At 42.2% G+C, this 26,844-nt stretch overlaps 2 protein-coding genes across 7 annotated transcripts in view; one reads left to right on the top strand and one right to left on the bottom strand.

Moving 5' to 3' along the window:
• Positions 1 to 10,354, bottom strand: part of LOC140187737 (BTB/POZ domain-containing adapter for CUL3-mediated RhoA degradation protein 2) — a 30,283-nt gene extending 19,929 nt beyond the window's left edge. The window contains exons 1-3 of one of the 5 annotated variants that reach the window (XM_072243368.1): positions 9,946 to 10,084; positions 7,663 to 7,835; positions 1,158 to 1,503 (exon numbers count right to left, since the gene is read on the bottom strand). In XM_072243368.1, coding sequence (XP_072099469.1) covers positions 1,158 to 1,371 — 214 coding nt within the window. In that variant the 5' untranslated portion in view covers positions 1,372 to 1,503; positions 7,663 to 7,835; positions 9,946 to 10,084. Of the gene's footprint in view, positions 1 to 1,157; positions 1,504 to 7,662; positions 7,836 to 9,945; positions 10,085 to 10,170 lie in introns of those variants that run through there. The other 4 variants (XM_072243371.1, XM_072243373.1, XM_072243370.1 and 1 more) reach the window with 4 other exon arrangements.
• ift20 (intraflagellar transport 20 homolog (Chlamydomonas)) lies at positions 10,312 to 26,342 on the top strand. 2 transcript variants are annotated; one of them, XM_072243375.1, is made up of 4 exons: positions 10,436 to 10,652; positions 17,693 to 17,778; positions 19,078 to 19,181; positions 25,932 to 26,342. In XM_072243375.1, the coding sequence occupies exons 1-4, from the start codon at positions 10,532 to 10,534 to the stop codon at positions 26,011 to 26,013; spliced, it is 393 nt and encodes a 130-aa protein (XP_072099476.1). In that variant the 5' UTR covers positions 10,436 to 10,531; the 3' UTR covers positions 26,014 to 26,342. The 2 variants fall into 2 exon arrangements, with proteins under 2 accessions (XP_072099477.1, XP_072099476.1); XM_072243376.1 differs by lacking the exons at positions 19,078 to 19,181; positions 25,932 to 26,342 and adding an exon at positions 18,133 to 18,255 and having other exon boundaries at positions 10,312 to 10,652.
• The last annotated feature ends 502 nt before the right edge of the window (positions 26,343 to 26,844 follow it).

The raw sequence follows: 26,844 nt of genomic DNA, 5'->3' as shown, positions 1-26,844 counted from the left end.
TTTTCTTTGCACCCAGTGATCTCATTTAGACCCTGCCATAGTCTATTGGCATCCTTTTGGTTAGCCTGTGCTTCCAACTTGGCTCGATGTTGCCTCCTGGCACCCTTAATGGCTTTCCAGAGTTCACGCCTGGATTCCGTGTAGCGACTTTGCGTGTGCTCTCCCGAGCAAACTGCCCTCTCCACTATCCTATACCTGAGAAAACCCTTCTAAAGCTCCAATCTAGCAAAATCAAGATTAACAACACCCTGGCGAAGCTACTGACCCAGCTGGAGACCACTGCGCCAGAACTGCTTCTTAAACTCCAGACCGCACCTGAACCCGACCAACGAGGTCCACCACGTTCCCGAAGACTCGCGGTCTGCTACCGTGCCGGAGGGCTCGGAGACACAGCCCATTCCGACCGGTACCTCTCCGGAGCAGACGACCACACAGAAGTGACGGCAGAGACCTCAAGGTGCCCCAGACACTTCCCTGAAATGACCACCGTAAAGTCCCGTTGGTGGCCATCCACAGCTGCTGGAAGTGAGGCCTCCGCTGCCGACCTCGGAAATTGAGCCCGAGGCTCGGCTGGAGCGGAGGCCTCCGCAACTGTGACTCAGTTTAAGGACTTGTTTCAGCCAGGAGCCCGGCCCTCCGGGATTAAGTGTCAACTTCAGGGCCTGACCCAATCGACAGCCCGGGCCCCCGGCAGCTGGAAGTGGCAGTGGAGCCACCCCCGTTACTTGGCCTGACCCGAAGCGCACGGGAATTGACAGACTGCAGCTTTATCTTATAGCATGCACTAAACTTCCATTTAAAAACCACAAAGTTTTTAAAACCACCTCCTGCATTAATTTCCAATAATTTTCGCTTGCATCATTTCATACACTGGGGAAGACAATTTTCCAAGAATCCACCATATTAGAAAAACAAGGATTAAAAGGCCTTCTACCCCTCGCTCACATTTTAATACATTACCACACTCTCCTCTGCTACAATCATGGTGATGACCAATGTCTGTGGGAAATTTCTGCACAGACTGGTTTCCCTTTGATAACACATCAAAAGTACTTTAATTGATCGAGGCACTTCGACATACCCCAAAACTGTGAAGGGTGCTGGACAAATACCAATAGTTAAAAGCCTTCTAAAACAATCCATAAAAATGCATTTACCTTCTTTGTCAGTCAGTACTTCCATTCTTCCACTAAACATTGCCTTCAGCATGGTGTCGTGCCTGGTTAAAATCTGAACAGTGGTATAGTACAGCGAGCCTCCAACATTTAACCTGATGTACTTGTTCCCCATGCTTCCTCCTTTAAAGCTGATGGCCTTGGGTTTGGCTCCAGAGGGAGGACAAGGTGATGTTAAGCAGGTATCCCCAGACATCTCTCTCTGAAGATAAATGGTGACTCTGCACACAGTCGGCTTAATCCGTCCCTCCGTGGTTGGTGTGTGCGAGCCAGACAAAAACGAGTCAAGGTCTGGTCACGTTCACTGGTGTTCATAACCTTTGCACCACTGAAAATAAGGAAAATTTTAGCAATGATCATTAAAAGATGATAAACAACATTTTGCACCCATTCAAAAACGTGTTTGCAAGACTATATTATGCGCTTTTAAAATAACCCCAAAGCACCCAAGTGATAGGGTCAGGCATAAGCCAGAAATCCCCAAGTTGTTCTGCCATTCTGATCTTTGGCTTCAACCTGGTATTGACTCCATTATGGAGTAAGAATCTATCTCAGTCTTCAATACACTGTACTCAGACTGGTCGGATTTGAAGAATTCTAAAGATTCATAACCACACAAGAAATTTATCATCTCTCAAGGAGACAACTTAATCTGAGAAATTGTCCTCTAATTCTACACAAAACATCTTTAAGTATTTATCATTGTAGAGCCCCTTCCAGAATCACGTGCATCAATGCAGTAATCTTGCATCCTTCTAAATGTCAGAGAGCACAAGCCCAGACCACTCACTCATTCTTCACAGCACAATGCCAGCACTTAAAGCTCAAATCCACTTGTGACCAAAACAAAGTGCTATCTATTCATTCCCTGAACCTTGCTGTGTGCCAGGTCTATCAGATTTCCTGAGCTAGCCTCTTGCTTCACTATTGAAATTGGAGTTCCAGGTTTTGCTGTGTTTCACTTGTGTAACTCCCGGTTCGGCTAGCGGCTTAATCTAGGGGAAGACAGCCCTTGGCCAGGCCAAACTGTCCCCGTTCAGTACCACAAAATTACAAAGAGTACATAATGTGATTAAACGATTGAGCTTTATAATTCTTAATTTGACCATATGGTTAGTAAAGAAACAAAAAGAAAAGGGCTCATTCTCTTGAAACAGTCTAATGCCCAACGTTGGAGCTCATGGTTCTGTTCATTTGTTCCCCATCGACCTCCTCTGAGTGTAACTGACCCTTGGACTCTCACTCCAAGTCTACTCCATTCAGCGGTCTACCAACTCTCTCCATCTGCATCTTCTCGCCTCATCTCTCCCTGGCAAAAGACCGTGAAATCCCTGCTCCCAGACCCACAAGAAAGAACAGCACCCCTCTCATTGGATAGCATACATTCCAAAGTCCCATTATCTCTAGTCATAACCCAAACATTGCTGCTACAGAGAAACCAGTACCTTAGCAGCGAAGCATTAGAGAGGCCATTACACTAGTTATAAATAATATCTATGTACAATAATCCACCATCTTAGAACCCTTTGAAAAAACATCACAAGAATTCAGGGTACGTTCACAAAGCATGATTAAAAATCAAAAAATAAATTCACATTTGAAAATTGCTATAATGACATAATTGCTTGGATCATGGCCTCCTCTACTGCCACGTTGAGGTCATTCTCAGGTTGGAGGAGCAACACATCATACTGTCTGGGTAGCTTCCGACCTGATGGCATAAACGTCAAATTCTCCAAATTCTTACCCCTCCCCTTCCCACTTCAATTCCACACTCTGCCCCCCCTTACCTCTTCTCCTCACTTGCCTATGACCTCCACTTGGTACCCCTTCTTCCCTTTTCAATCATAGCCCACTCTTGTATATTAGATTCTATCATTTCCCAGCCCTGTATCTTTTCCAGCCATCGCCTCACAGCTTCTTATTTTCTCCCTCTGGAACTCCTACATAGCTTCACCTATTCCACTCTTATGACCCTCTGAGCAAATACGTTTCCCATGCTTCCCTTAAAATTTTCATCTTTCACCCTTAACCCATGACCTCTAGTTGCAATCCCACCCTACACCAGTGGAAAAACCCCTATCTATATCCCTCAATTGTGTATATCTCTATCAAATCTACTCATAATCTTCTACATTCTGAGGAATAAAATCCTAATCTATTCAATCTTTATAACTCGCGTCCTCCAGTCCAGGCAACATTCTTGCAAGTTTTCTCTGTACTCTTTCAACCTTATTTACACCGTTCCTCTAGGTAGGTGACCAAAACTGCACACAACATTCCAAATTAGGCCTCACCAACATCTTGTACAACTTCAACATTACATCCCATCTTCTGTATTCGATACTTTGACTTATGAAGGCCAATGTGCCAAAGAGCTTTCTTTATGACTATCTAACCGAGATGACACTTCCAATGAATTATGGACCTGTATTCCCAGATCCCCATGTTCTACAGCACTGCTCAGTGCCCTACCATTCACTACGCGAGACCCATCCTGGTTGGTCCTATCAAAGTGCAACACCTCACAAATTGTCTGCATTAAATTCCATCTACCATTTTTCAGCCCATTTTTCCAGCTGGTTTCTCAACAGTGTTATAGCCGGGGGTGGTGATAGGGATAAGCTTCCACTACCTATTAAAGGCTCCCAGTGGGATGCAGCTCAAATAGCCTCTGACAACCAAGCCCAGCTCCTGGCCTTCATGTGCGGCTTAGCTACTAAACCCGGCAGAACCATTTCTACTGGCAGGAGAAGGGCAACAGTGGCACCCTAAAACCAGTCACTTTGGGCAGATAGGACTCGTCAGTCATGGTTGGTAGCTCACTTAGAAGGAAAACTCTGATCTCAAACCTCCGCTGCCTTGCGGCTATACCTACTCATGGAGAAGGATTGGAAGTAAACCCAGAGGTAAAAATCCAGAGTTGAAGTTCCTAAGGCAATTGGAGTTCAATGCAGACCATTCCTTTGGGTTCATCAGAAGCATGGAGATGGGGAGCTTGCTACATGGGCAACAGCTTGCTCTCCATAACGCACTGTTCAGGCTTGTATATCTGGACAGCTAGGATGCAGCATCCTTGGTCAATGGAGTACTCATCATTTCCAGCACTCAGTGGGTGGTGGGTGCATGGAACTCCTTGCCAGGAGTGGTGGTAGTGGCAGATATATTACAGACATTTAAGACACTCTTAGATAGGCTCATGAATGAAAGAAAAAAATGGGGGGTTATATGGGAGAGTCTGCTCTGCCATTCAATCATTGCCGATTTATTTTCCTTCTAACCCCGTCCTCCTACCTTCTCCTCATAACCTTTGATGTTCCTGCTAAGTACCTGACAACCTCTGCTTTAAATATACCGAGACATGGTCCATGTTGGAAGTCCAATGTCTCTGCCAGTCATGGAATTGCCCACATTTTAAGAAAAGGTCTGATTCCTACGTAGCAGTGGGAGCACCCCATCTATCATTAAGTTGTCACTTTGATACAGTATAGTAATCTGAAGGGTCACAATCTGTGAAGATATGGCAAGTCCTATTTGAAAACCAGATGCTTCAAAGAGGGCAAAATTGATGAAATGGCATACATCTGTACCAAAACGCTGAAGCAGTTGTTATATGGATGATGGGCATTTTTTTTTTAAATACTAGAAAATTTCTTGGCAAGTTATCCAAGGTTATCATAGAACACTGCTGCTGGCTTGAGTACCTTCGAATCCCATTATAACCATTGCTTCCTTCCTTGTTTCTGTCTTTCCCACCCATCTCCACCCAGTTTCATGTTCCTGACCCTGACCTCACACATGGCACCACTTCCACTGCACTCCAGATGCACACTTGTCCACATTCCCACCCTCAGCTACAGAGCTGGCACACATTTCCGAATACCATTGTAGGAACTTGGATGCTTTGATATTATCATCTTCCTGACTGAGATGCATGGTGGCTAATTTAAAGAGCAAAGCACTTCCTAGAAAGGCAAACAGGAAGAGGAATGTTATATTCACTGATCTTTACTCTCAGTAACAAGTTCGTCTAGCATCCCAGCAAGTCCTTCAAATTCAAAGAATTTAATTTCAAAGTACATTTATGTCACCATATACCAACCGAGATTCTTTTTCTGCACAATTAGTAATGCTTACTGACCGACTGGCCCACTTCAAATGAATAACAAACTACAAGCATCAGCTGATGTGCACCAATTCTGGAAGTTACAGATGAGGAACTTCCATTGTCCCTAACAAAAATAAGTCCCCTGCAATTGTAATGGTTGGAAGCCATGTTCACTCATATGACATGCAGTGTTACATAGAACACAGAACACTACAGTACAAAGTTCTGCTCACAACACGCTGGAGGAACTCAGCAGGCCAGGCAGCAACCGTGGAAAAGATCGGTCGACGTTTCGGGCCAGAACCCTTCGTCAGGACGAAGGGCTCCAGCCCAAAACGTCAACCGATCTTTTCCACGGATGCTGCCCGGCCTGCTGAGTTCCTCCAGCGTGTTGTGAGTGTTGCTTTGACCCCAGCATCTGCAGATTATTTTGTGAGTACAAAGTTCTGACCTTATAACCTACTCTAAGACCAATCTAACTCTTCTGTCCCAAATTTTCTTTCATCTATGTGTCTATTCAAGAGCCGCTTAAATGTCCCTTATGTATTTGTCTCTACCATCACCCCTAACAAGGCCTTCTACACACCTACTGTGTAAAAAGCTTTTTACCTCTGACATCCCCCTATACTTTCCTTCAATCACTTTAAAATCCCCCTTGTATTAGCTATTTCCACCTAGGGGAAAAATAGCTCTCCATTTGATCTATGCCTCATTTCATCCTGTTGCACTGCATTCAAAAAAAATCAGTTCACTGGTGGTAGAAATCAGTGGGTTAAAAGAATTTTTCAAAAGCCTCCTAGTTTAGATCAGATTTTTGCTATGTGCTAAGTGTAATGAATAGCTCTACACAGAACCCCTCGAGCAATAGAAAACACATAGTGACTCAATCTAACAAAATTGCAAAAATGCACAATGGACTTTGAATGTGGCCTTATATGTCCCATCTCCAATGCCCTCCATGTATGCATCTTTCCCTTATCTCCTAATTTTGCTTCATGTATGCTCCTCCTTTGAACCAAATCATTAGAATCAGAACCAGGTTTATTCTAACTGGCATGTGTCATGAAATTTGTTAATTTGAGAGATTTTACTACAAGTATAGTCATATGCCTAAAGTATACTCTCCCAACCTTCTAATTCCTAAAACCTTTATCTTTGTCAAACTTTTGATCTTTCTTCCCACATCACCCACACGTTGGATGTTACTTTCTGTCTGACTACGAACCTGTGAAGCATCCTGGCACATTAACACCATACAAATTTGAATTTATTGATACTTGGAATGAATCTTGAGGGAAAATAAGAGCAAACTTTTCGAACTTCGTAATTTATAGATTTGTCTTTGCACTATACTGTGCTGCAGAACATTTCATGTCATATTATCAATGATAATAAATGATTCTGAAAACAAGATAATCCAAACATCATACTAAAGGATCACGCTGGATCTGAATCACATTGAATCAGATACTTTACATTCTTAGCTTACGCATTCAGCAAAACATTATCCCCTCAGGCCTTTAAACATTAATCCACCCATGAAATGAACTGTCCATTTTGTTACACTTGGCAAACCTTCAGAATTTTCATTTTGATAGACATGCTGCATTTCCCAAACATCAATCCAAAACTTGAGAACTTGCATGCAAGTATCACCATTTCAAATACTATCTACCCAAAGTTTGTGCCAGTTGCACTAAAATTACTAAATTCTTCACAGAAGGAACAGTATTATGTTACCCATATAATAAGGAATGATTGAAATGGGATGGGTGTAGATGAGTCAGGAACAATGGGATTTTTGTATTAGAGCTTAGTAGAGTCCAGTTTAATCTCTCATTTGGAAGATGACAATTCTAACAGTAGAGTTTAGAGTTTGGTCATCTTATACCTAGAGTAAGCAGGAGAAGGTCAATCTGCCCCTCAAGTTTGCAGCAATATTCAAGTTAATGGTTGATCCAAATCCGTTTTCAATAGCACTTTTCCTCTACTGCTCAAGTGCATTGTAGTTCAAATGTCTGAGAATCTCCACTCCAAGTAGTCCAAGAAATTCCTCATCTCCTTAAATGAGTAACTTCTTCTCTGAATCAATGTCATCTAGTTGGAGGTAACCCGACCAGGGGGAACATCTTAATGCCCACTCTGTCAAACCTTCTCAATCTTGCTTGCCTTAATGAGATGTCACTTTCATAAGTTCAAATGACTATAGTCCCAAAAACCTCTGCTCAACCTCTCTTCATGTTTTAAACTTGATCCCAGGAATAACCATAGTGAAAATTTTAAAATGGCGAACATTATTCTTTAAAAAGAGACCAAAACAATACATAGCTCTCCAGGTGTAGTCCCACCACTGCCTTGTAGAGTTATATTAAAACTTACCTATTACATATTTTATATCCTTACAATAAAGTCCAACATTCCATCAGCCTTCCCAATTACTTGTTGTAACTGTGCGATAAAGCCGGCTGGTGGTGTAGTGGCATCAGCGCTGGACTGCGGGGCGGAGGTTCCGAAGTTCGAACCCAGCCGGCTCCCCCCGGCACGCTTTCCACCTGTGCGGGGTTAAGAGCTGGTGATCTCTTTGAAAAAAAAACACTCACCCGGCAGAAGGCAATGGCAAACCACTGCTGTAACTTGCCGCATACGCAAATTCTAACTACATCAGAATGGCGTGGGAGGAAGTCGCCTGCTACCCGGAAAAATTCCGGATGAGACCTACATTATATATTATATAACTGTGCGTTAATCAATCGGATCCTTGTCTCTGGCCATGACCATCAAAACTTGCTAACAATTTATTTTCACAACATAACTTTTTAAATCAGAAAACATGCCTGCAGTACACTTCGTCTCTTCATTGAGTCATACAGCAGGGAACAAGCCTTTCAGACCACCAAATCCGTGCTGACCACCTATCATCCATTTCTAATTAGACATTACTTTTTCGTTCTCTCCACATTCTCATCAACACCCACATCAGGTTCTACTACTCACCTAACACCAGGGGAAATTTAAAATGGTCGGTTAACATACCAATCTACACTACGCTGGGATACAAGAGGAAGTCAGAAGAAAATCCTCGCATGAAGAATATATGGCACCCAAGATTTGGACTGAACGTGCATATCTGGTGCTGTGAGGCTGCAGCTCCATCAGCTAAGTGCACCATGCATCCAAGTCCTTAATACAGATTGAAACCCCTGTACTGATCTTTGCCTCTCAAAGTCCAACCCTACATCCCTGTCATGAGAAGTGGAAACAGGCAAGGTCAGCCAACAGGGCTCTGGAGAAGTTGTATAGGCCAATCCCCTGTACAGTGGATGCAATGGATTGCAGAAGCATTGATGACCTCAAAACATACCATCGACTTAAGAGGACGATGGAGATGTGAGTACATCGATGGCTTATACACCACTGGGAGCCAAGGGCCCAATTACTGACCTTTATGGCATTTCCATTAGCTTCTGATGGCCAAAACTAAAGCAACAAATTTATCTCAACTCTATGATCTCTGCTAGTCAGTCGACTCAAAACAGTAGTTAAATTTCAACAATCTTAGAGACATCCTGCAGAGCCAATAATAAAAAAAAATCAAGAATTTTTTTGTTAGTGATGAAGCAGAAATGCTTGCAATCCAAGGTCTACAAGTTCAGAACCATTACTCCTTATAGTCTATCCATTAGCCAAGTCTGTCTCTAACTGTGCAATAATTAGGTCCTTTGTTGGAGAATGTAATATTGGCCTGTTGATTCATCCAACCTTGAATTATTCAGGTTCATTCTGCATTTAACAAGTAATTTCCAATTGAAAATAATGAATTACTACCTTTCAACTGTTCTAAATAGAGTAATTTCTGGCTGCAATGGATTGGAAATAGGAGAATGTTAGATATCCAGTAATTGTCCTTTCATTCTAACCAATCCTGTAGCCTATTCTACTTTTCTATATTTAAATCCATCAACATAACTCATCGCTCACTTTTCCATTCTACATACCCAGTCTCCCCTTAAATGCATCTGTATTATTGCTTCAGATACTCAGTAGATCTCTTGTTTTAAGCAGCAGCTGTTCTCTTGCAAAGTCAAAAAGTTGTTTTTAAGTGTAGAAGAAATTCTGCAGATGCTGAAAATCTCGAGCAACATCAGGACCTCCGCTCTAAACATCGACTGTTAATTTCCCTCCATAGATGCTTCCTGATTTGCTGATTCCCCTCCAGCATTTGTGTGTTGTTTAAAGGCACAAAGTGAACTCGAGCACAAATGTCTACCTTCACACTGGTGCTGCCCTGAGGAATTAAAGCAAGGCTGAAGAGTTTCTTTTCATCTGAGAACTAGTTTTTTTTTCCACAGGTAAAAGTTCAGGCAAAAATATTAATATTATGAAGAGTGGGAAGATCTCCTACTTATCCCCAAACCCAAAGCAAAACAAAACATCAACTGGTGATTGGCAAACCGTCGTTTCTGGGATTTCACTGTACACAAAATGTGAAGCACATATCAGAACCGGGTTATAAGAGCCTGGGAGAGATGTTAAAGCCGCTACAGAAAGGTAAGCCTGCCTGTGAAGCAACATGCGTGGGTGACGCGTTTCACCCCTCAAGTATTGCACCAGTCAGCCCATCCACCTAACTGAATCGTCCTCAGCAGGCCCAAGCCCCCATACCTGGAGCAGGACCGAGCCTGCGGTCGGCGCTGCCCACTCACCGGCTCCTTCACCTCCCACTGGGAGCTCCGGCCCCCTCCGACGGCACCACCATAGTCACGGCCCGCCGCTCCGGAACGACCTTTATAGCAGCCGTCACTGCGCCTGCGCGCCGCGCATCCTCCCGCCCTTGGCTGCCAAATCGCGCATGCGTACAACTCCCCTCAAGCGCCTTCAATTATTTACCTTTGTGGAGGAGATTTCCAGGAAAAAATACTTCCCTCCGTGAGGAATAAGGTTCAATGAGAAGGATTTTATTTAACTAAAATAGTGCTTTGTAACGAGCTGTTGAAAGACAAGTTTAGGGTTGTTGGTGTTCTTTTTTCTGGGAGTAAAGTATTAAATTGTTGGAGCAAAGTCAGTGTCGAAAATGTGTCTGCCACTTTCCCCGAGCCCGTGACGAGCGGATAGTAAAGTGCAAATAAAATTGGGGTCACAATAGGCGGGGTTGCGCATGCGCGGCGAGTGACGTCAGCCGGGATTCGAGGCCCCGTCGTCGCCGTGGCAGCGGTCGCCGGAGGCTGGTGGCAGAGTTTCACCGGGGGCGATGGAAGCGCTGGGGGAGGCCGGGCTTCACTTTGACGAGCTGAACAAACTGAGGGTCCTGGACCCGGAGGTGGCCCAAAGCACGATAGAGCTGAAGGAAGAGTGCCGGGACTTTGTGGAAAGTAGGTATTGGGGAAGAGCGGGCCGTTACTGGTTACCATATGGAAGGCGGGTTACCGCTTTAGAGTGGAGAGGTGCACATCTTTGTGGGACTACCTCAGGACATCCCAAGGGTGTTGTTGGATCAGTGAGGAAGGAGGGGATAGCTCTGTAGGGACCTTATCAGCACTCGTTGGGATAATGATGATTGAAAGATAAACATTGGTACAGGTCGACCTTCACTAATCCGGCACCATTGGGACCTGAGAAGTGCCGGATTAGTGGGAATGCCGAATTACATAAGGATCACATTAAACATAATCGGTGCTGGATTACAGGTAGTTGGATTAGTGAAGGTCGACCTGTATTGACTATCTTCTCTTGTTATTCTTGTAAATACTTATGTAGGATCTCTTGTGCCCTATCAATAAATGAGTTGCTGGGGGAACTAGGATGTCAGGCAGCATCTGTAAAGAAACATGGGTAATTGTCATTTCAGGTCTGCCAGTCCAGATGAAGGGTCGATTGGTCGTTTCCCGCTACAGATCCGCTGAGTTCCTCCTGCAGCTTGTTTTATTTTCCTCCAGACTCCGTCTTATTGTGGTCTCCATCCTTTATGCCCCAATGGAGCTTAGTAATAGTGCAATCATTTTAATTGGGTGTGATGTTCTAAGGTTGGTCCTCAGGTGGCTGTAGAGACCAATCCAGGATCCCGTTTGGTAGTGTGGATTCATTTAATGGAGAACGGCTGTGTGTGACTTTGTTAAACATGGGGAGGCTGATGTACGGGCGGCCGCTTAACAAATCGGCGTGGGGGTCCAGTGGCATAGAATGCAAGACGACTGGGGACCCTTCACTGCTGCTGTGCTGTGACATCGTCTTCCACCAGCTCTGCCGTTGAGATCTTGGTTGGATCAAATTTTGTCTGGAACCTCCCCCCTGATGCCATGGTTGATTCTACAAGGAGCTAGGTGGCTAAACTCCAGATGGTGTTGCTCTCAGGAACTCACAAACCTCTCCACAAGGTGGCGATCCTTGGATAAAACACATGTGTTCAATACCTCATTCCGAAGGAGGTTCCTCTGGTAGCACCACACTCCAAAGTTCAGAGTAAATGTATTATCAGTCCTGGAATGTGTTTTCTTGTGGGCGTACTCAATAAATCCAAATAGCCATGATGGAATCAATGAGGTAGACTTCACTTGCCCTGCTGTCAGGGATTTTGGCTCAGATGCTTGGACTGCAACTGCTTGAATAGTAGATGGCGAGCTACATCTGACCTTGAACAACGTAAGATGTTTTTGGCAGTAAAAAAGCATTCAACTGGAGGAAATTCTTTAAGCAGAGTGCAGAAAGAATGCTGTAGCTTTTTGGAGTGCTAAAGTTGAAACCAGACTAGGTAACTATGCTTAGTTTCCATTTTGTGTGCTGAATTTTTATGCTTTCCTGGCTTATCCCAAAATCTCTTATTTTAGTCTTGAATATAGTTTAAGAATAGCTTGTATATCCTGGTATAGAAAACTCCAAAGATCAGAATGCCAGTAAATGAAGCCTAATTTAATTTTCTCGTGATTCATACTTGAGAGAAAGTATGGCTAATTTCATCAGTCACTGTCAGAACAGAGTTCCATCCATAGAACTGTAGGAAGTCCTTTGGATCGGAAATACAGACTCCTCACTCATTTGCTGACAACATGCTGGAGGAACTCAGCAGGTCGGGCAGCATCCGTGGAAAAGATCGGTTGACGTTTCGGGCCGGAACCCTTCGTCAGGACGGAGGGTTCCGACCAGAAACATTGACCGATCTTTTCCACAGATGCTGCCCGACCTGCTGAGTTCCTCCAGCGTATTGTGAGTGTTGCTTTGACCCCAGCATCTGCAGATTATTTTGTGTTCACTCAATTGCTAACTTCAGTGTTGTGTAAGGATTGTAGCAGAGAGAGTTACCCTCCTCATACAGCAGCAGTATGAGGATTCTCAGAGAATCCTCTTAGAGAGATACTACCTTATTATCCTTTGGAGACACACTAGACTGGAGATGCTGAAAATATGGAGCAACACACGAAGGTGCTGGAAGAACTCAGCAAGCCAGGCAGCATTTCACAAAAGTCCTGATGAAGAGCTGACTAACCATTTCCCTTCATAGATGCTGCCTGGCTCGCCGACTTCTTCCAGCTCCTTTCTGTGAGGCTCCTCTTATCTTTTGTTATCTCAATTAGTATGCATGATGGAAGTTTTACTGCGGTAATCTTGTCATATTTCTCAGTCATATGCAGACAAAATATGGCGCTGAGCCAAGGATGAGGTAATATGGGTTAATAAAAGCCTGGTCATACAGGTAGGTTTTATGAAAGGTTGCAAGAGGTGTGATAATTAGAAACCCATGTGGCTGAATACATAGCAGTTGGTTGCAGTGAAGAAGTTGAAATAAACTGATCTCAGAAGAATCTAGAGTTCCTAAACAGTCATTAATTAAGAAAAAAGGTTCACTTTGGGACTAAGCTCAAATATTCTACCCTTTCAGTTACAACATAGGGATTTTGAAGAAATTTCTGCAGTTAAGGAGTTTTAAAACATTGTTAACAGAGACCTAGTGGAGAAAGTTATTAAAGTGTTTGGACTGCTGTGTGGAATAACATGTAGGTGACATTTTCAATGATGTTGAGCTTCTGTAAATTGTAGAATGGTAGAGTTACCGATACCTTTACACCTTTTCCTCTGATCCACCCTCTCCAAGGAAGTTAATCGGCTGTTTCCCACATTTTATTTTTCTTTTACTTAGAGATACAGTGTGGAACAGGCTCTCCTGGCCCACCGAACCACACATCCCAGCAGCCTAACTAACTGTAGCCTAATCACAGAACAATTTTTTACAATGACCAATTAACCTACAACTAGTACATCTTAGGACTGGGAGGAAATTGGAGCATCGAAGGAAATCCCGCACACGGGAAGGAACGTACGAACTTGCTTACAGAGGAGCTGGAATGGTACTCCAATGCCTTGAACTGTAATAGCATCACACTAACCTGAACACTACTATGGTGCTGATTTATAAAGTTTACCCAGCGCTGTCTGTCTCATCCTGACAAGGTTTCAAAAGCAGCCTTCTGCTATTTTAATCATCAATCAAGATGACAAAGTTCCATACAAAATGGAATTCGACGAGGTTTGGAGATAGACTTACTTTTACACCTTCTAAAATGAATGAAATTAATTAAGCAAGAGGAGACAAACGAGTTCATGGTTGTAATTGAAATAATAAAAAAAAGAAAATAGGGAATAAATCTGCATTTATAACACTGTGGATTATGATCAGTCCATTTAAACTAACTGTGTAAACAATAGATTTTTAATAAAAGGAGTGCAGGGGATCTGATAGATTTAGAAATGTATATCTCTAAAACCTTTGTGACTTCAGTAATAATTCATGTTCAGTAAAATTGCTACTTGCTCCACAAATATTTTCAATGTATTAGAAGTAAATCTTTGTATGAATTCCTAATGAAATTTGGGTTTTCCATATTTTAAAGTTAACTTTTAAGATCAACTGCACAAACTCAGGTTGAGAATCAACTACATCCTTTGTGTTTCACTCGCTTCAGTAACAGTAGTACAATATAGGAAGGATGTGGTTTGATTGTATGGGGTGGTGTCTAGACAACCACAATGTAAACCTTTATAAGGTCTCAGCAGGTGTTAGACTTGTCCCTAAAAGGATCTCTCTATGTATCTCTATAAGGTGAAAAATTAACTTTTTGTATGTGGTTTGAAAAAAATTGCAAGCCTACACTAAACAGGAAGGGAGGCTCCAAAATCTTTCAGAAACTGAATTCAAATTTTTTGGAATGTCACTCTTAAGAAATGGTAATTCTTTTCCTCCTGCTGTAACTTATCAAGGATTCAGTACTAAGGTATCATTAACAGTACAATTAAAAAAAGATCCCAATTACTTAGCTGCTTAATTCTGAAGTACTGATGAAAAGGATGTGTGATGAATTGCATACAATTATACTTGACATTTTGAGTAAGTTTCTTGTAGATTTTAAAGTACACAAGAATTTAGATTATAGAATGGTAATATTAGATGGTCGTCTCAGATTAGATTATTATTGTCTTTGATTCCAACTTAAGAATTCGATTAAAACACTATATATAAAACCAAATCACGATAATTTATTAGTCGACCATAATCACTGTATGCCTGATGTTGTAGTGTGTGAAGGAAGAAATGTGGGTGCAGTTACTGTTACAAGAGAGAAGGTGCTCAAAAAGCTGAAAGACCTAAAGGTGCATAAATCACCTGGACCAGAGGAACTGCACCCTAGGGTTCTGAAAGAGGTAGTGTTAGAAATTGTGGTGGCATTAGAAATGATTTTTCAAAAATCATTGGACTCTGGCATGGTGCCAGAGGACTGGAAAATTCCAAATGTCACTCCACTCTTTAAGAAAGGAGGAACGCAGTAGAAAGGAAATTGTAGACCAGTTAGCCTGACGTCAGTGGTTGGGAAAATGTTAGAGTCAGTTGTTAAGGATGAGGTAACGGAGTACTTGGTGACACAGGACAAGATAGTGCAAAGTTAGCATGGTTTTCTTCAGGGAAAATCCTGCCTGACAAACCTGTTGGAATTCTTTGAGGAGATTACAAGTAGGATAGATAAAGGGAATGCAGTGGATGTTGTATATTTGGACTTTCAGAAGGCCTTTGACAAGGTGCCACATATGAGGCTGCTTACCAAGTTAAGAGCCCATGGTATTTCAGGAAAGTTACTAACATGGTTAGAGCATTGGCTGATTGGTAGGAGGCAGCGAGTGGGAATAAAAGGATCCTTCTCTGGTTGGCTGCCAGTGACTAGTGGTGTTCCGCAGGGGTCGGTGTTGGGACCGCTTCTTTTTATGCTGTATATAAACGATTGAGATGATGGAATAGATGGCTTTGTTGCCAAGTTTGCAAATTATACAAAGATTGTTGGAGGGGCAGGTAGTGTTGAAGAAACAGGTAGGATGCAAAAGGACTTGGACAGATTAGGAGAATGGGCAAGAAAGTGGCAAATGAAATACAGAGTTGGAAAATGCATGGTAATGCACTTTTATAGTAGAAATGAATGTACGGACTATTTTCTAAACGGGGAGAAAATCCAGGAATCTGAGATTAGAGGGATTTAGGAGTCCTTGTGCAGAACACCCTGAAAGTTAATTTGAGGTTGAGTCAGTGGTGAGAAAGGCAAATGCCATGTTAGTATTCATTTCAGGAGGTCTACAACACAAGAGCAAAGATGTGATGCTGAGGTTTTATAAGGCACTGGTGAGGCCTCATCTTGAGTATTGTGAACAGTTTTGGGCCCCTCATCTTAGAAAAGATGTGCTGGCATTGGAGAGGGTCTGGAGGAGGTTCACAAGAATGATTCCAGGAATGAAAGGGTTATCATGCAAGGAATGTTTTATGGCTCTGGGTCTGTACTCGCTGGAATTCAGAAGGAAGTCCGCTAATGCCCCACCTCCCCCTCGTACCCCATCTGTTACTTATTTTTATACACACGTTCCTCACTCTCCTTTTTCTCCCTCTGTCCCTCTGAATATACCCCTTGCCCATCCTCTGGGTCTCCCCCCCCTCCCCCGGTCTTTCTTCCTGGACCTCCTGTCCCATGATCCTCTCGTATCCCCTTTGCCTATCACCTGCCCAGCTCTTGACTCCATCCTTCCCCCTCCTGTCTTCTCCTATCATTTTGGATCTCCCCCTCCCCCTCCAACTTTCAAATCCCTTACTCACTCTTCCTTCAGTTAGTCCTGACGAAGGGTCTCGGCCTGAAACGTCGACTGCACCTCTTCCTAGAGATGCTGCCTGGCCTGCTGCGTTCACCAGCAACTTTTATGTGTGTTGCTTGAATTTCCAGCATCTGCAGAATTCCTGTTGTTAGATTGGTCAATGATGTAGGTTTTAAAGGTTTGTCTTAAAGGTGGGGTGGGGGGAAGGGAAACTGGCCTAGCATTGGAAAGTGATTCCAAAAGGTTATTATTTTAGATTAGATTAGCTTTGTTACTAGAAACGTCCAGAGAAATGTATTGTCTGCCTCAACTACCAACACAGCCCGAGAATGGCGGAGGAAGCCTGCAAAGTTGGCACACTTCTGGCACTAGCGTAGTGTACCCACAATTTACTAACCCTAACCCACATATCTTTGGAATGTGGGAGGAAACCAGAGCACCCAGAGGAAATCCATGCAGTCATGGGGAGAACATACAAACTCCTTACAGACAGCGGCGGGAATTGAACCCTGGTTGCTGGTGCTGTAAAGTGTTATGGTAGCCACTATGCTGCTGTGCTGTCCAAGTTAGGATGAGGTGAATCAATTGCATTCAAGGCAAAAGCCACAAATGGGCCAAAGATGATACCAAGGCTGCAAATGGTCTGTTCAGTTTCAGATAGCTACCTGAAAAGGGAGGAAATTTGATGCCAGGGAATAAAGCTTGTGTCAGTGACCAAAACAATATCTCGATGCTTGATGTGGAAGGAAACTATAGCTTATTGACTGTGGAAATGAGACAAGCTAACTAATGGTTTGTAAAGAATGGAGGGAACAAGTGAAGTGAGGATGAGGTATAGCTGGATGACATCAGGGTATAAATGTGGACTGTGTTTTGGAACGTTGTCATGGAAGAATGTGAGTGGGCTGTAGGACGTTGGCCATTCTTCAGCAAAAGTAATATATGGGTACAAATAGATATATATCTGTCATTCCTTGGCTATAATTGGATGTATAATGACAAAACCTATCAAATATGATATCCGGGTGCATTGGAGGAAGATTTGTGATCAGTCACGTAAAAGGCTGCAACCAAGCTGAGAACGGTGAGGTGATGGATTACGTTTATCATAGTGTCATGAAATTCTTGTTAATGATTTTGTTAAGGGAAGTTTTGTACTGTGGTCTGGATGTAGAACTGATTAGAGGACTTGTGTAAACAATTCCAGCATGAGCAAGTAGACTGCAACATAATTGTGGAAAGTACGTGCAACTTATAATGTTTACTTTTGCATCAAATCTTTTAATTTTTTTTTCAGAAATAGCCCAGTTCCAGAAGATTGTTGGTGGGTTAATTGAGATCGTTGATCAACTTGCAAAGGAAGCTGAGAACGAAAAGATGAAGGTAATGTTTCTAAATACTTTTATTTGTATGTTTTTGACAATGGGAAGAAAAAATATGGCATTGTTAATTCTTTTACTAAGTCAGCTTGTTAAAGTTTCATCCTTATGAAACTCAAAATTGTCTGCCAGCAGGGAAGTCATCATATGGTAATTAAATCCAGCATTACAATGTGCGAGCTTCCATTTGATGCATTCAGCAAATAGAGTCTGATGGAATTTGCAATAAGTGGTGCTTTGTGACAGTGACCGAAAATGTAGATTGCAGGGTAGTTTTCTCTCTGATAGAAGTTGTAACTGTTATCTTAAGGTGTATAATTCTTAATAAGTAAGATCATGTCAATCCATACACTTCCAGGTTGAACCAGCCACACTGGCTGGAGAATAAAACATTGCTTATTGCGAAGTGGCGAGGAAGAGGATTTGCCAATGACTCAAGGATGGGAAAGTTGTGACGAGGACATAAGGAGGCTGCATTGGGATGTAGATGGTTGGGCAAGAATTCTGACAAATCAAGTAAAATGTAGGAAAAAGGTGAAATCAAAATTTTGTTAGAAGTACAAAGTGATTTTATCTAAATAATGAAATTGCAGGTGGGAGGGTCCGAGGGATCTGGGTGTGATTGATTCACAAAAGGCTAGGTTGCAGACACAGCAAGTAATAAGGAAATCGATCAGTGATGTTGCCTAACGCTACAGAAAGTGAATACAAAAATAGGGACTCTATATTTCATTTATACAGGGCATAGGTGAAACCATGTAGAGTACAGTGTATAACATAAATCTCATTTAAGAAAGGATGTGAATGCATTATAGGCAATTCAAAGGAGGTTTCCCAGACTGATACCCGGAATTGGTGAGTTGCCTCAATAAAATTTGGACCAACTAGGAATTACTGTAGCTTACAAGCATGAGAGGGGATTTAAATTCTATGATCCTGAACGGTCTTGATGGTGTCAATGTGGAGATAATGGTTTTTTTATATATTGGAGACTCCAGAACTAGGCATTGTTATTTAAAAATAAGAGGTTTTCCATTTAACCTGTAGGTGAGGCAAACATTTGTCTGAGAGTGTGAGTCTTTGGATTGCAAGGGCCGTAGGATCAGTTTATAAGACAGGTAGACAGATGATAAGCAATTTATCTTGGGTAGATGAGAAGGTGAGGTTGCAGTTACAATCTGATCAACCATGATCTTAGATAGTGAGAGAAGGCTTAAGGAGTGGAGTGTCCTGCATCAACTTATGTTCTTAATTTGTACGTTTGTAAAAATTACTGGTTGATTAACTTTCTTGCTGTCAACAGGCCATAGGGGCCAGAAACCTTCTGAAATCAGTTGCTAAGCAAAGGGAAGCACAACAGCAGCAGCTCCAAGCTCTAATAGCTGAAAAGAAAATGCAACTTGAAAGGTTTGTTAAAATTTTACATTTGTTGTTACTAAAAGAGAATTGACTGATATTGCAGTGTCTTACATCTAGCCATTGCCCTGATGCTGTTAAAAACATAAAAACATAGAAAAACTACAGCACAATACAGGCCCTTCGGCCCACAAAGCTGTGCCGAACATGTCCTTACCTTAGAAATTACCTAGGGTTACCCATAGCCCTCTATTTTACCGAGCTCCATGTATCTGTCCTCTTAAAAGACCCTATCGTATCCACCTCCACCACTGTCGCCGGCAGCCCATTCCACTCACTCACCACTCTGCGTAAAAAAACCTGCCCCTGACATCTCCTCTGTACCTACTTCCAAGCACCTTGAAACTGTGCCCTCTCATAGAAACATAGAAAATAGGTGCAGGAGTAGGCCATTCGGCCCTTCGAGCCTGCACCGCCATTTATTATGATCGTGGCTGATCATCCAACTCAGAACACCGCCCCAGCCTTCCCTCCATACCCCCTGACCCCCGTAGCCACAAGGGCCATATCTAACTCCCTCTTAAATATAGCCAATGAACTGGCCTCAACTGTTTCCTGTGGCAGAGAATTCCACAGATTCACCACTCTCTGTGTGAAGAAGTTTTTCCTAATCTCGGTCCTAAAAGGCTTCCCCTCTATCCTCAAACTGTGACCCCTCGTTCTGGACTTCCCCAACATCGGGAACAATCTTCCTGCATCTAGCCTGTCCAATCCCTTTAGGATCTTATACGTTTCAATCAGATCCCCCCTCAATCTTCTAAATTCCAACGAGTACAAGCCCAGTTCATCCAGTCTTTCTTCATATGAAAGTCCTGCCATCCCAGGAATCAATCTGGTGAACCTTCTCTGTACTCCCTCTATGGCAAGGATGTCTTTCCTCAGATTAGGGGACCAAAACTGCACACAATACTCCAGGTGTGGTCTCACCAAGGCCTTGTACAACTGCAGTAGTACCTCCCTGCTCCTGTACTCAAATCCTCTCGCTATAAATGCCAGCATACCATTTGCCTTTTTCACCGCCTGCTGTACCTGCATGCCCACTTTCAATGACTGATGCTAGCCATTTCAGCCCTGGGAAAAAGCCTCTGACTATCCACATGATCAATGCCTCTCATCATCTTATACAACTCTATCTGGTCACCTCTCATCCTCTGTCACTCCAAGGAAAAAAGACCGAATTCACTCAACTTATTCTCATAAGGTATGCTCCCCAATCCAGGCAATGTCCTTGTAAATCTCCTGTGCACCCTTTCTATGGTTTCCACATCCTTCCTGTAGTGAGGCGACCAGAACTGAGCACAGTACTCTAAGTGGGGTCTGACCAGGGCCCAATATAGCTGCAACATTACCTCTCGGCTCTTAAACTCAGTCCCACAATTGATGAAGGCCAATGCACTGTATGCTTTCTTAACCACAGAGTCAATCTGTGCAACAGCTTTGAGTGTCCTATGGACTCGAAACCAAGATCCCTCTGATCCTCCACACTGCCAAGAGTTAAATGTAAAATATCTTCCTGCGATTTGTACTCCGATTACATACCAGCAATAATTATGATTAATCTTTCATTTTGTCATTGTGTTGTCATCTAAGGAAACAGGGAATTAAACTAAAAGTCTTCGTTGTGTCATAACTCAATCAGAAACAGCATGAAAGATGAGCTACAGGCCACAGGAGCATACTGTATTCCTACCTTCTGCTAGGACAAAGAATCTGTCACCAGTCATATTTTTTAGAGCAATCTGTTTTTAAGATATCTGTATGATTTGCAGAGTTCAGAGACACACTTTTAGTTGCTCAGACTACCTCTCAAGTCGATTGCTGAAAAGTGCCAAAAGCAGGTCGGGGTTGTAACTTCCACAGAGCTTTTGTTTGTTATTTCCTTTAGTCTGACTGGCTGTGAAGGGTTGTAGTGAACTGCGTTGATTCTCTTGGCTTTTTGAATTTAGAGCTGATTATCATTTTGTTGTTAACAATTCCAGTTTTCATCTCTCTCTTCTGCCTTTCAACTCACTGGTGAGCAGCGGCCATCAACAACCTCTTTCCAAATCAACCTGTCTTGTGCATATCCCTCCAGCTGTGACCATGTCATTCCCACTTTCCTGGCGTCGGTTAACACTTCCCTCTTCCATGTGGACTTGGGCCTACCTCAATTACGCTTGCCCTGAGGATTCCACATGAGAGCTTGTCTGGTGATACTATTCAGGGGCTTCTCTGCCTCAATTGGTGTCTGGTTGGTCCTTTGCCATAATTCTGTATTGTTCGCAAAACCTGTCCATGTTAGCCCCAAAATCTGACGCAAGCATTTGTTGATGAAGGTCTGGATTTTTCTGATGTCAGTCTGCAAGTTTCAGAGCCATATAGGAGGATAGATTTGACATTTGAGTTGAAGATTCTCAATTTGGTTCTTAACCTTAGTTCTTTTGCAGTCCATTAGTTTTCATAATAGACACAAAATTCTGGAGGAGTCAGGAATAAAGAGCCGACGTTTTGGGCTGACACCCTTCATCAGGACTGGAAAGGAAGGACGTGGAAACCAGAATAAGGTGGTGGAGGAGGGGAAGGAGTAGAAACTAGAAAGTGATAGGTGAGACCAGGTGAGGGGGGGAGAAGGTGGATGGGGCAGGGGAGATGAAGTGAGAAGCTGGGAGGTGATAGGTGGAAAAGATAAAGAAATGAAGAAGAAGGAATCTGATAGGAGAAGTGAGTGGACTGTGGGAGAAAGGGAAGGTTGATGGGCAGCAGAGGGAGGTGAGGAAAAGAGAATGGGTAAGAATTCCAGTTTTCATAATCCTCTTTTAAAGAGGCAAACTAGATCCCAACTTTTTGACCATAAGACATAGGAACTGAATTAGGGCATTCGGTCCATTGAATTTGCTCCACCATCCACCATGGCTGATGTATTCTCCCTCTCAATCCCATTCTCCTGCTTTTCCCCATAACCTTTGATGTCCTGACTAATCAGGAACCTGTCAACCTCCGCCTTAAATATATTCAATGAGATGGCCTCCACAGAGGCCTGTGGCAATGAATTCCACAGATTCACTATTCTTTGGTTAAAACAAAGATTATCTCTATTCTGAGGCTGTGCCCTCTAGTCATAGACTCCCCCGCTATAGGAAACACCTTCTCCACATCAACTCTATCTAGGCCTTTCAATATTCGATGTTTCAATGAGATCCCCTTTCGTTCTTCTAAATTCAAGTGAGTACAGGCGCAGAGCCATCAAGTGCTCCTTATATGCTAATCCTTTCATTCCTGGAATCATTTTCAGGAACCACTTCTGAACACATTTAAATACGTAGCATACCTATTGGGTAAGGATCCCAAAACGGCTCACAGTTTCTTGCACAAGGACTCCCAAGTCCCTTTGCACCTCTGATATTTGAATTTTTCCCTGTTTAGAAAATAGTCTATACCTTTATTCCTTCTACCAAAGTGCATGACCATACCTTACCTACGTTAAGTTCCATTGGACACTTCTTTGCCCATTCTCACAATCTAAATCCTTCTGCAGACTCCCTGCTTCCTCAACACTACCTTCCCCTCCACCTATCTTTGGTCGTCTGCAAATGTGGCCGCAAAGCCTTCATTGACGTGTAATGTGAAAAGAAGCTGTCCCAACACCGCTGCCCGTGGGACACTGCTAATCACTGCAGCCAACCAGGATGGGCTCCCTTTATTCCCACTCTGTCTTGTGACAGATAGCCAATCTTCTTTCTATGCTAGTATCTTTCCCGTAATACTATTGCTATTATCTTCAACAGATTCTATTCCTAGACTTTGAAATCTATTCCTTACTTCAATTGTAAATTTCTGTCTTAAGTCTTTAATTGCAAGTAGTCAAGGAATTGTTCAGGTATTTGCTTCTTTAGTTTTTTAAGTTTTACTTTTACGTGACATACTACTGGGTTATGGTCACTTTTACAGTTTGCACCTGGATATGTTTTGCATTGAGTCACTGAATTTCTAAATCTTTGGTTTATAGTAATAAAGTCAATTTGATTTCTAGTGTTATCACCTGGACTTTTCCAGGTCCACAAGCATCTTGGATCAAAATAGGACATACATGGTAAATGGCAGGGCATTGAAGAATGCAGTAGAACAGAGGGATCTAGAAATGATGGTGCATAGTTCCCTGAAGGTGGAATCTCATGTAGATAGGGTGGTGAAGAAAGCTTTTGGTATGCTGGCCTTTATAAATCAGAGCATTGAGTATAGGAGTTGGGGTGTAATGTTGAAATTGTACAGGGCATTGGTGGGGCCAAATTTGTAGTATTGTGTGCAGTTTTGGTCACCCTATTATAGGAAGGATGTCAATGGAATGGGGAGAGTACAGAGAAGATTTACTAGAATGTTACCTGGGTTTCATCACCTGGGTTACAGAGAAAGGTTGAGCGGGTTGGGTCTTTATTCTTTGGAACGTAGAGGGTTGAGGGGGGACTTGATAGAGGTATTTAAAATTGTGAGGGGGATAGATAGAGTTGACGTGGATAGGCTTTTTCCATTGAGACTGGGGGAGATTCAAACAAGAGGACATGAGTTGAGAGTTAAAGGTCAAAAGTTTAGAGGTAACATGAGGGGGAACTTCTTTACTCAGAGAGTGGTAGCTGTGTGGAACGAGCTTCTAGCAGTAGTGGTTGAAGCAGGTTCGATGTTGTCGTTTAAAGTTAAATTGGACAGCTATATGGACAGGAAAGGAATGGAGGGTTATGGGCTGAGTGCAGGTCCGTGGGACTACGTGAGAGTAAGAGTTCAGCACGGACTGGAAGGGCCGAGATGGCCTGTTTCCATGCTGTAATTGTTATATGGTTATAGGCTCTTATCGTGTTAAGTAGCCTCATGTGTGGCACTTTGTCAAAGGCCTTCTGAAAATCCAAGTAAGCAACATCCACTGACTCTCCTTTGTCTATCCTGCCTTTTAGTTCCTTAAAAGAATTTCAACAGATTTCCATGGTGACTTTGGCCTATTTTATCATGTGCCTCCAAGTACCCTGAAACCACATCCTTAATAATAGAGTCCAACATCTTTCCAACCCTCCCTTCTTAAAGAGTGGAGTGACATTTGCAATTTTCCAGTCCTCTGGAGCTATTCCAGAATCTAGTGATTCTTGAAAGATCATTACTAATGCCTCCACTATCTCTTCAGCTACCTCTTTCAGCTTCCCAAGAACCTTCTCCTTAGTAATAGCAACTACACTCACTTTTGTCCTCTGACACTTTTGAATTTCTGGCATTCTACTGGTGTCTTCCACAGTGAAGACTGACACAAAATACTTATTAAGTTGGTCCACCATTTCCTTGTTCCCCATTACAATCTCTCCAGCGTCATTTTCCAGCAGTCCGATATCCATTCTTACCTCTCTTTTACTCTTTATAAATCTGAAAAAAATAAGATAGCTAGTTATTTTCAGTGAAAATAGTTATTTTCTTCAAAAAATAAAGTTATTTTCTTCAATTGGTGCTTCACTCTATGTTGCTTGTTGGTTATGTGCCATGTCGTATGACGTGGGCGATTATGGTATTTCCATGGGCATGTTCTGGGCAAATTTTTCTACAGAAGTGGTTTGCCATTGCCGCCTTCAGGCAGTGTCTTTACAAGACGGATGACTCCAGCCATTATCAATACTCTTCTGAGATTGTCTGCCTGGCGTCAGTGGTCGCATAACCAAGATGTACACCAGCTGCTCATCCACCACCTGTTGTTATGACTTCCCATGACCCTGATCAGGGAGCTAAGTAATTGGTACATCTTGTCCGAGGGTGACCTGCAAGATTAGTGGAGGGAATTACACCTTGCGCCTCCTTTGGTAGAGACGTATCTGCACCCCGTCACCCAAATACTCTATATAGTGCCTTTAAAAGTGATCTACAATTACAAAGTGACACTGACCCTAGTTCAGGCAATAGGATGGGTGATCAACTACTTCAATGGAAAATCCTTTTCTAAAACTGCAGTGCGATTCCACCAGCACAAAGGTTTTACACACAGTGCATTTTGAAATTGCTGTTTCAGTAAATATAAAGCATATATTTTGAAAAAAAAGAGAATTTGTGAACCAGAGTTCTAGTTAGCAGATAAAAAAATTATTAGTTAGAGGAAGAAGAGGAAGTTCTTGAAAGGCTGCAGCATTTAACATAAATGTAGAAATAGGAAGAGGTTCCTAATAGAGAAATTTTAGCATAGGAACAATAAATTTCACTCTAAATGATAAGGGGTGCAGTAGGTAAATGCATGTGATTGTGGGGTTTAGTTGAATGAAAACCACTTCAAGACACGTACTGAAAGGTAGCTTTATTGAGCAATTCTCTTGGTTCCTTTTTATTTTTGAGAAACAACTTATTCCATGATTTCATTACTGTTTATTTGTGATTGAATGAAACAAGTTGGCCAGTTTCTAGGGTCATTCTAGATGCTGGCTATACAATTCAGCAAGAGGTATCATGCACGTTTTAAGATTGTAGTAATACTTAATGATGCTCCAATCATCTATAAGTATGCTGGATAAGAGACTTTAGGGAAAATCGTCCATATTGTCAGGTTTTTTTTACTTTATTTCCTCAAGCTGTCATGAGCAATGTTCTGTGCAAGACCATTTTACATCTGTGGAATCAACTTACAAATAGGCATTGTGACATGTTTTTTCCCCTGAACAATCTATAAGCAAGTGTGTTACAAATAAACTACTGTTACTTTTATCTCCTGGGTGAAATGTGTAACAGAGGACGTGTTATTTTTTGTAGATATCGGATTGAATATGATGCCCTGTCAAAGGTAGAAGCTGAACAGAATGAGTTCATTGACCAATTTATTCTTCAGAAATGACATGAGAAGGAGAGACACTAAAGTGAGAAGTATATGTCACAACAATGCAGAGATTTCAGTGATTATTCCAGTATGCCATTCCATCAACACAGTGACTTTACACACACACTGCATTTTTGAATTGCTATTTCAGTGAATATAAAGCATATATTTCTATAATGCAGATTTATATGTAGTCATTTGGACTGTATCAGCAATTTTTACTGCACAATGTTGAAATACACTTTATCAGATACAATTTCTGCAAGCTAATTATGTAAATACTTTGTATATTTTATGTTATAGCTAATAAATCAATCTTGCAATGTATATGATCTTGTTTATTAGCTGTCCTTTATGACTATTAATAAATAATGTATAATGTTTCAGTCTGTGGTTTACCCATCAAAACTGTTTCTGACTGATGCAGTGAGCATTACTAAAGAGCGTGTTTGCAGTGGATAGCAGTCAAAATAATGGCTTGTTCTACATCTTGTTACTGTAAACATGGAAAGAGAAAATAATGCACACATCAACTTGAACCAACAATTTTCTGTTCAAATTAATAATGTGACCTTGAATCTGGATTTCTTTTAAAACCTGTAGTAATAATATCCATTTTGTTACCAGTTTTCATTTATAAAGTAACATCTGCTTCACCGATTGTCTTCGGGAAAGGAAATCTGTTGTCTTTGCCCAAATTGGCCTGTATCTGACTGCAGTCTAACTGGTCCAGGACCCGGAGATAAAGATTAGCTGTATTTGTCACGTGTACATCGAAACAGTACAATACGACGTTTGCATCAAATCAAATCAGCGAGGATTGTGTTGGGCAGCTCGTAAGTGACAGCA

The sequence above is a fragment of the Mobula birostris genome, chromosome 25, assembly GCF_030028105.1.
Source record: "Mobula birostris isolate sMobBir1 chromosome 25, sMobBir1.hap1, whole genome shotgun sequence".
Lineage (NCBI taxonomy): Eukaryota > Metazoa > Chordata > Chondrichthyes > Myliobatiformes > Myliobatidae > Mobula > Mobula birostris.
The sequence above is the reverse complement of the archived record's forward strand: the minus strand, read 5'-3'. Positions and strand labels throughout refer to the sequence as shown.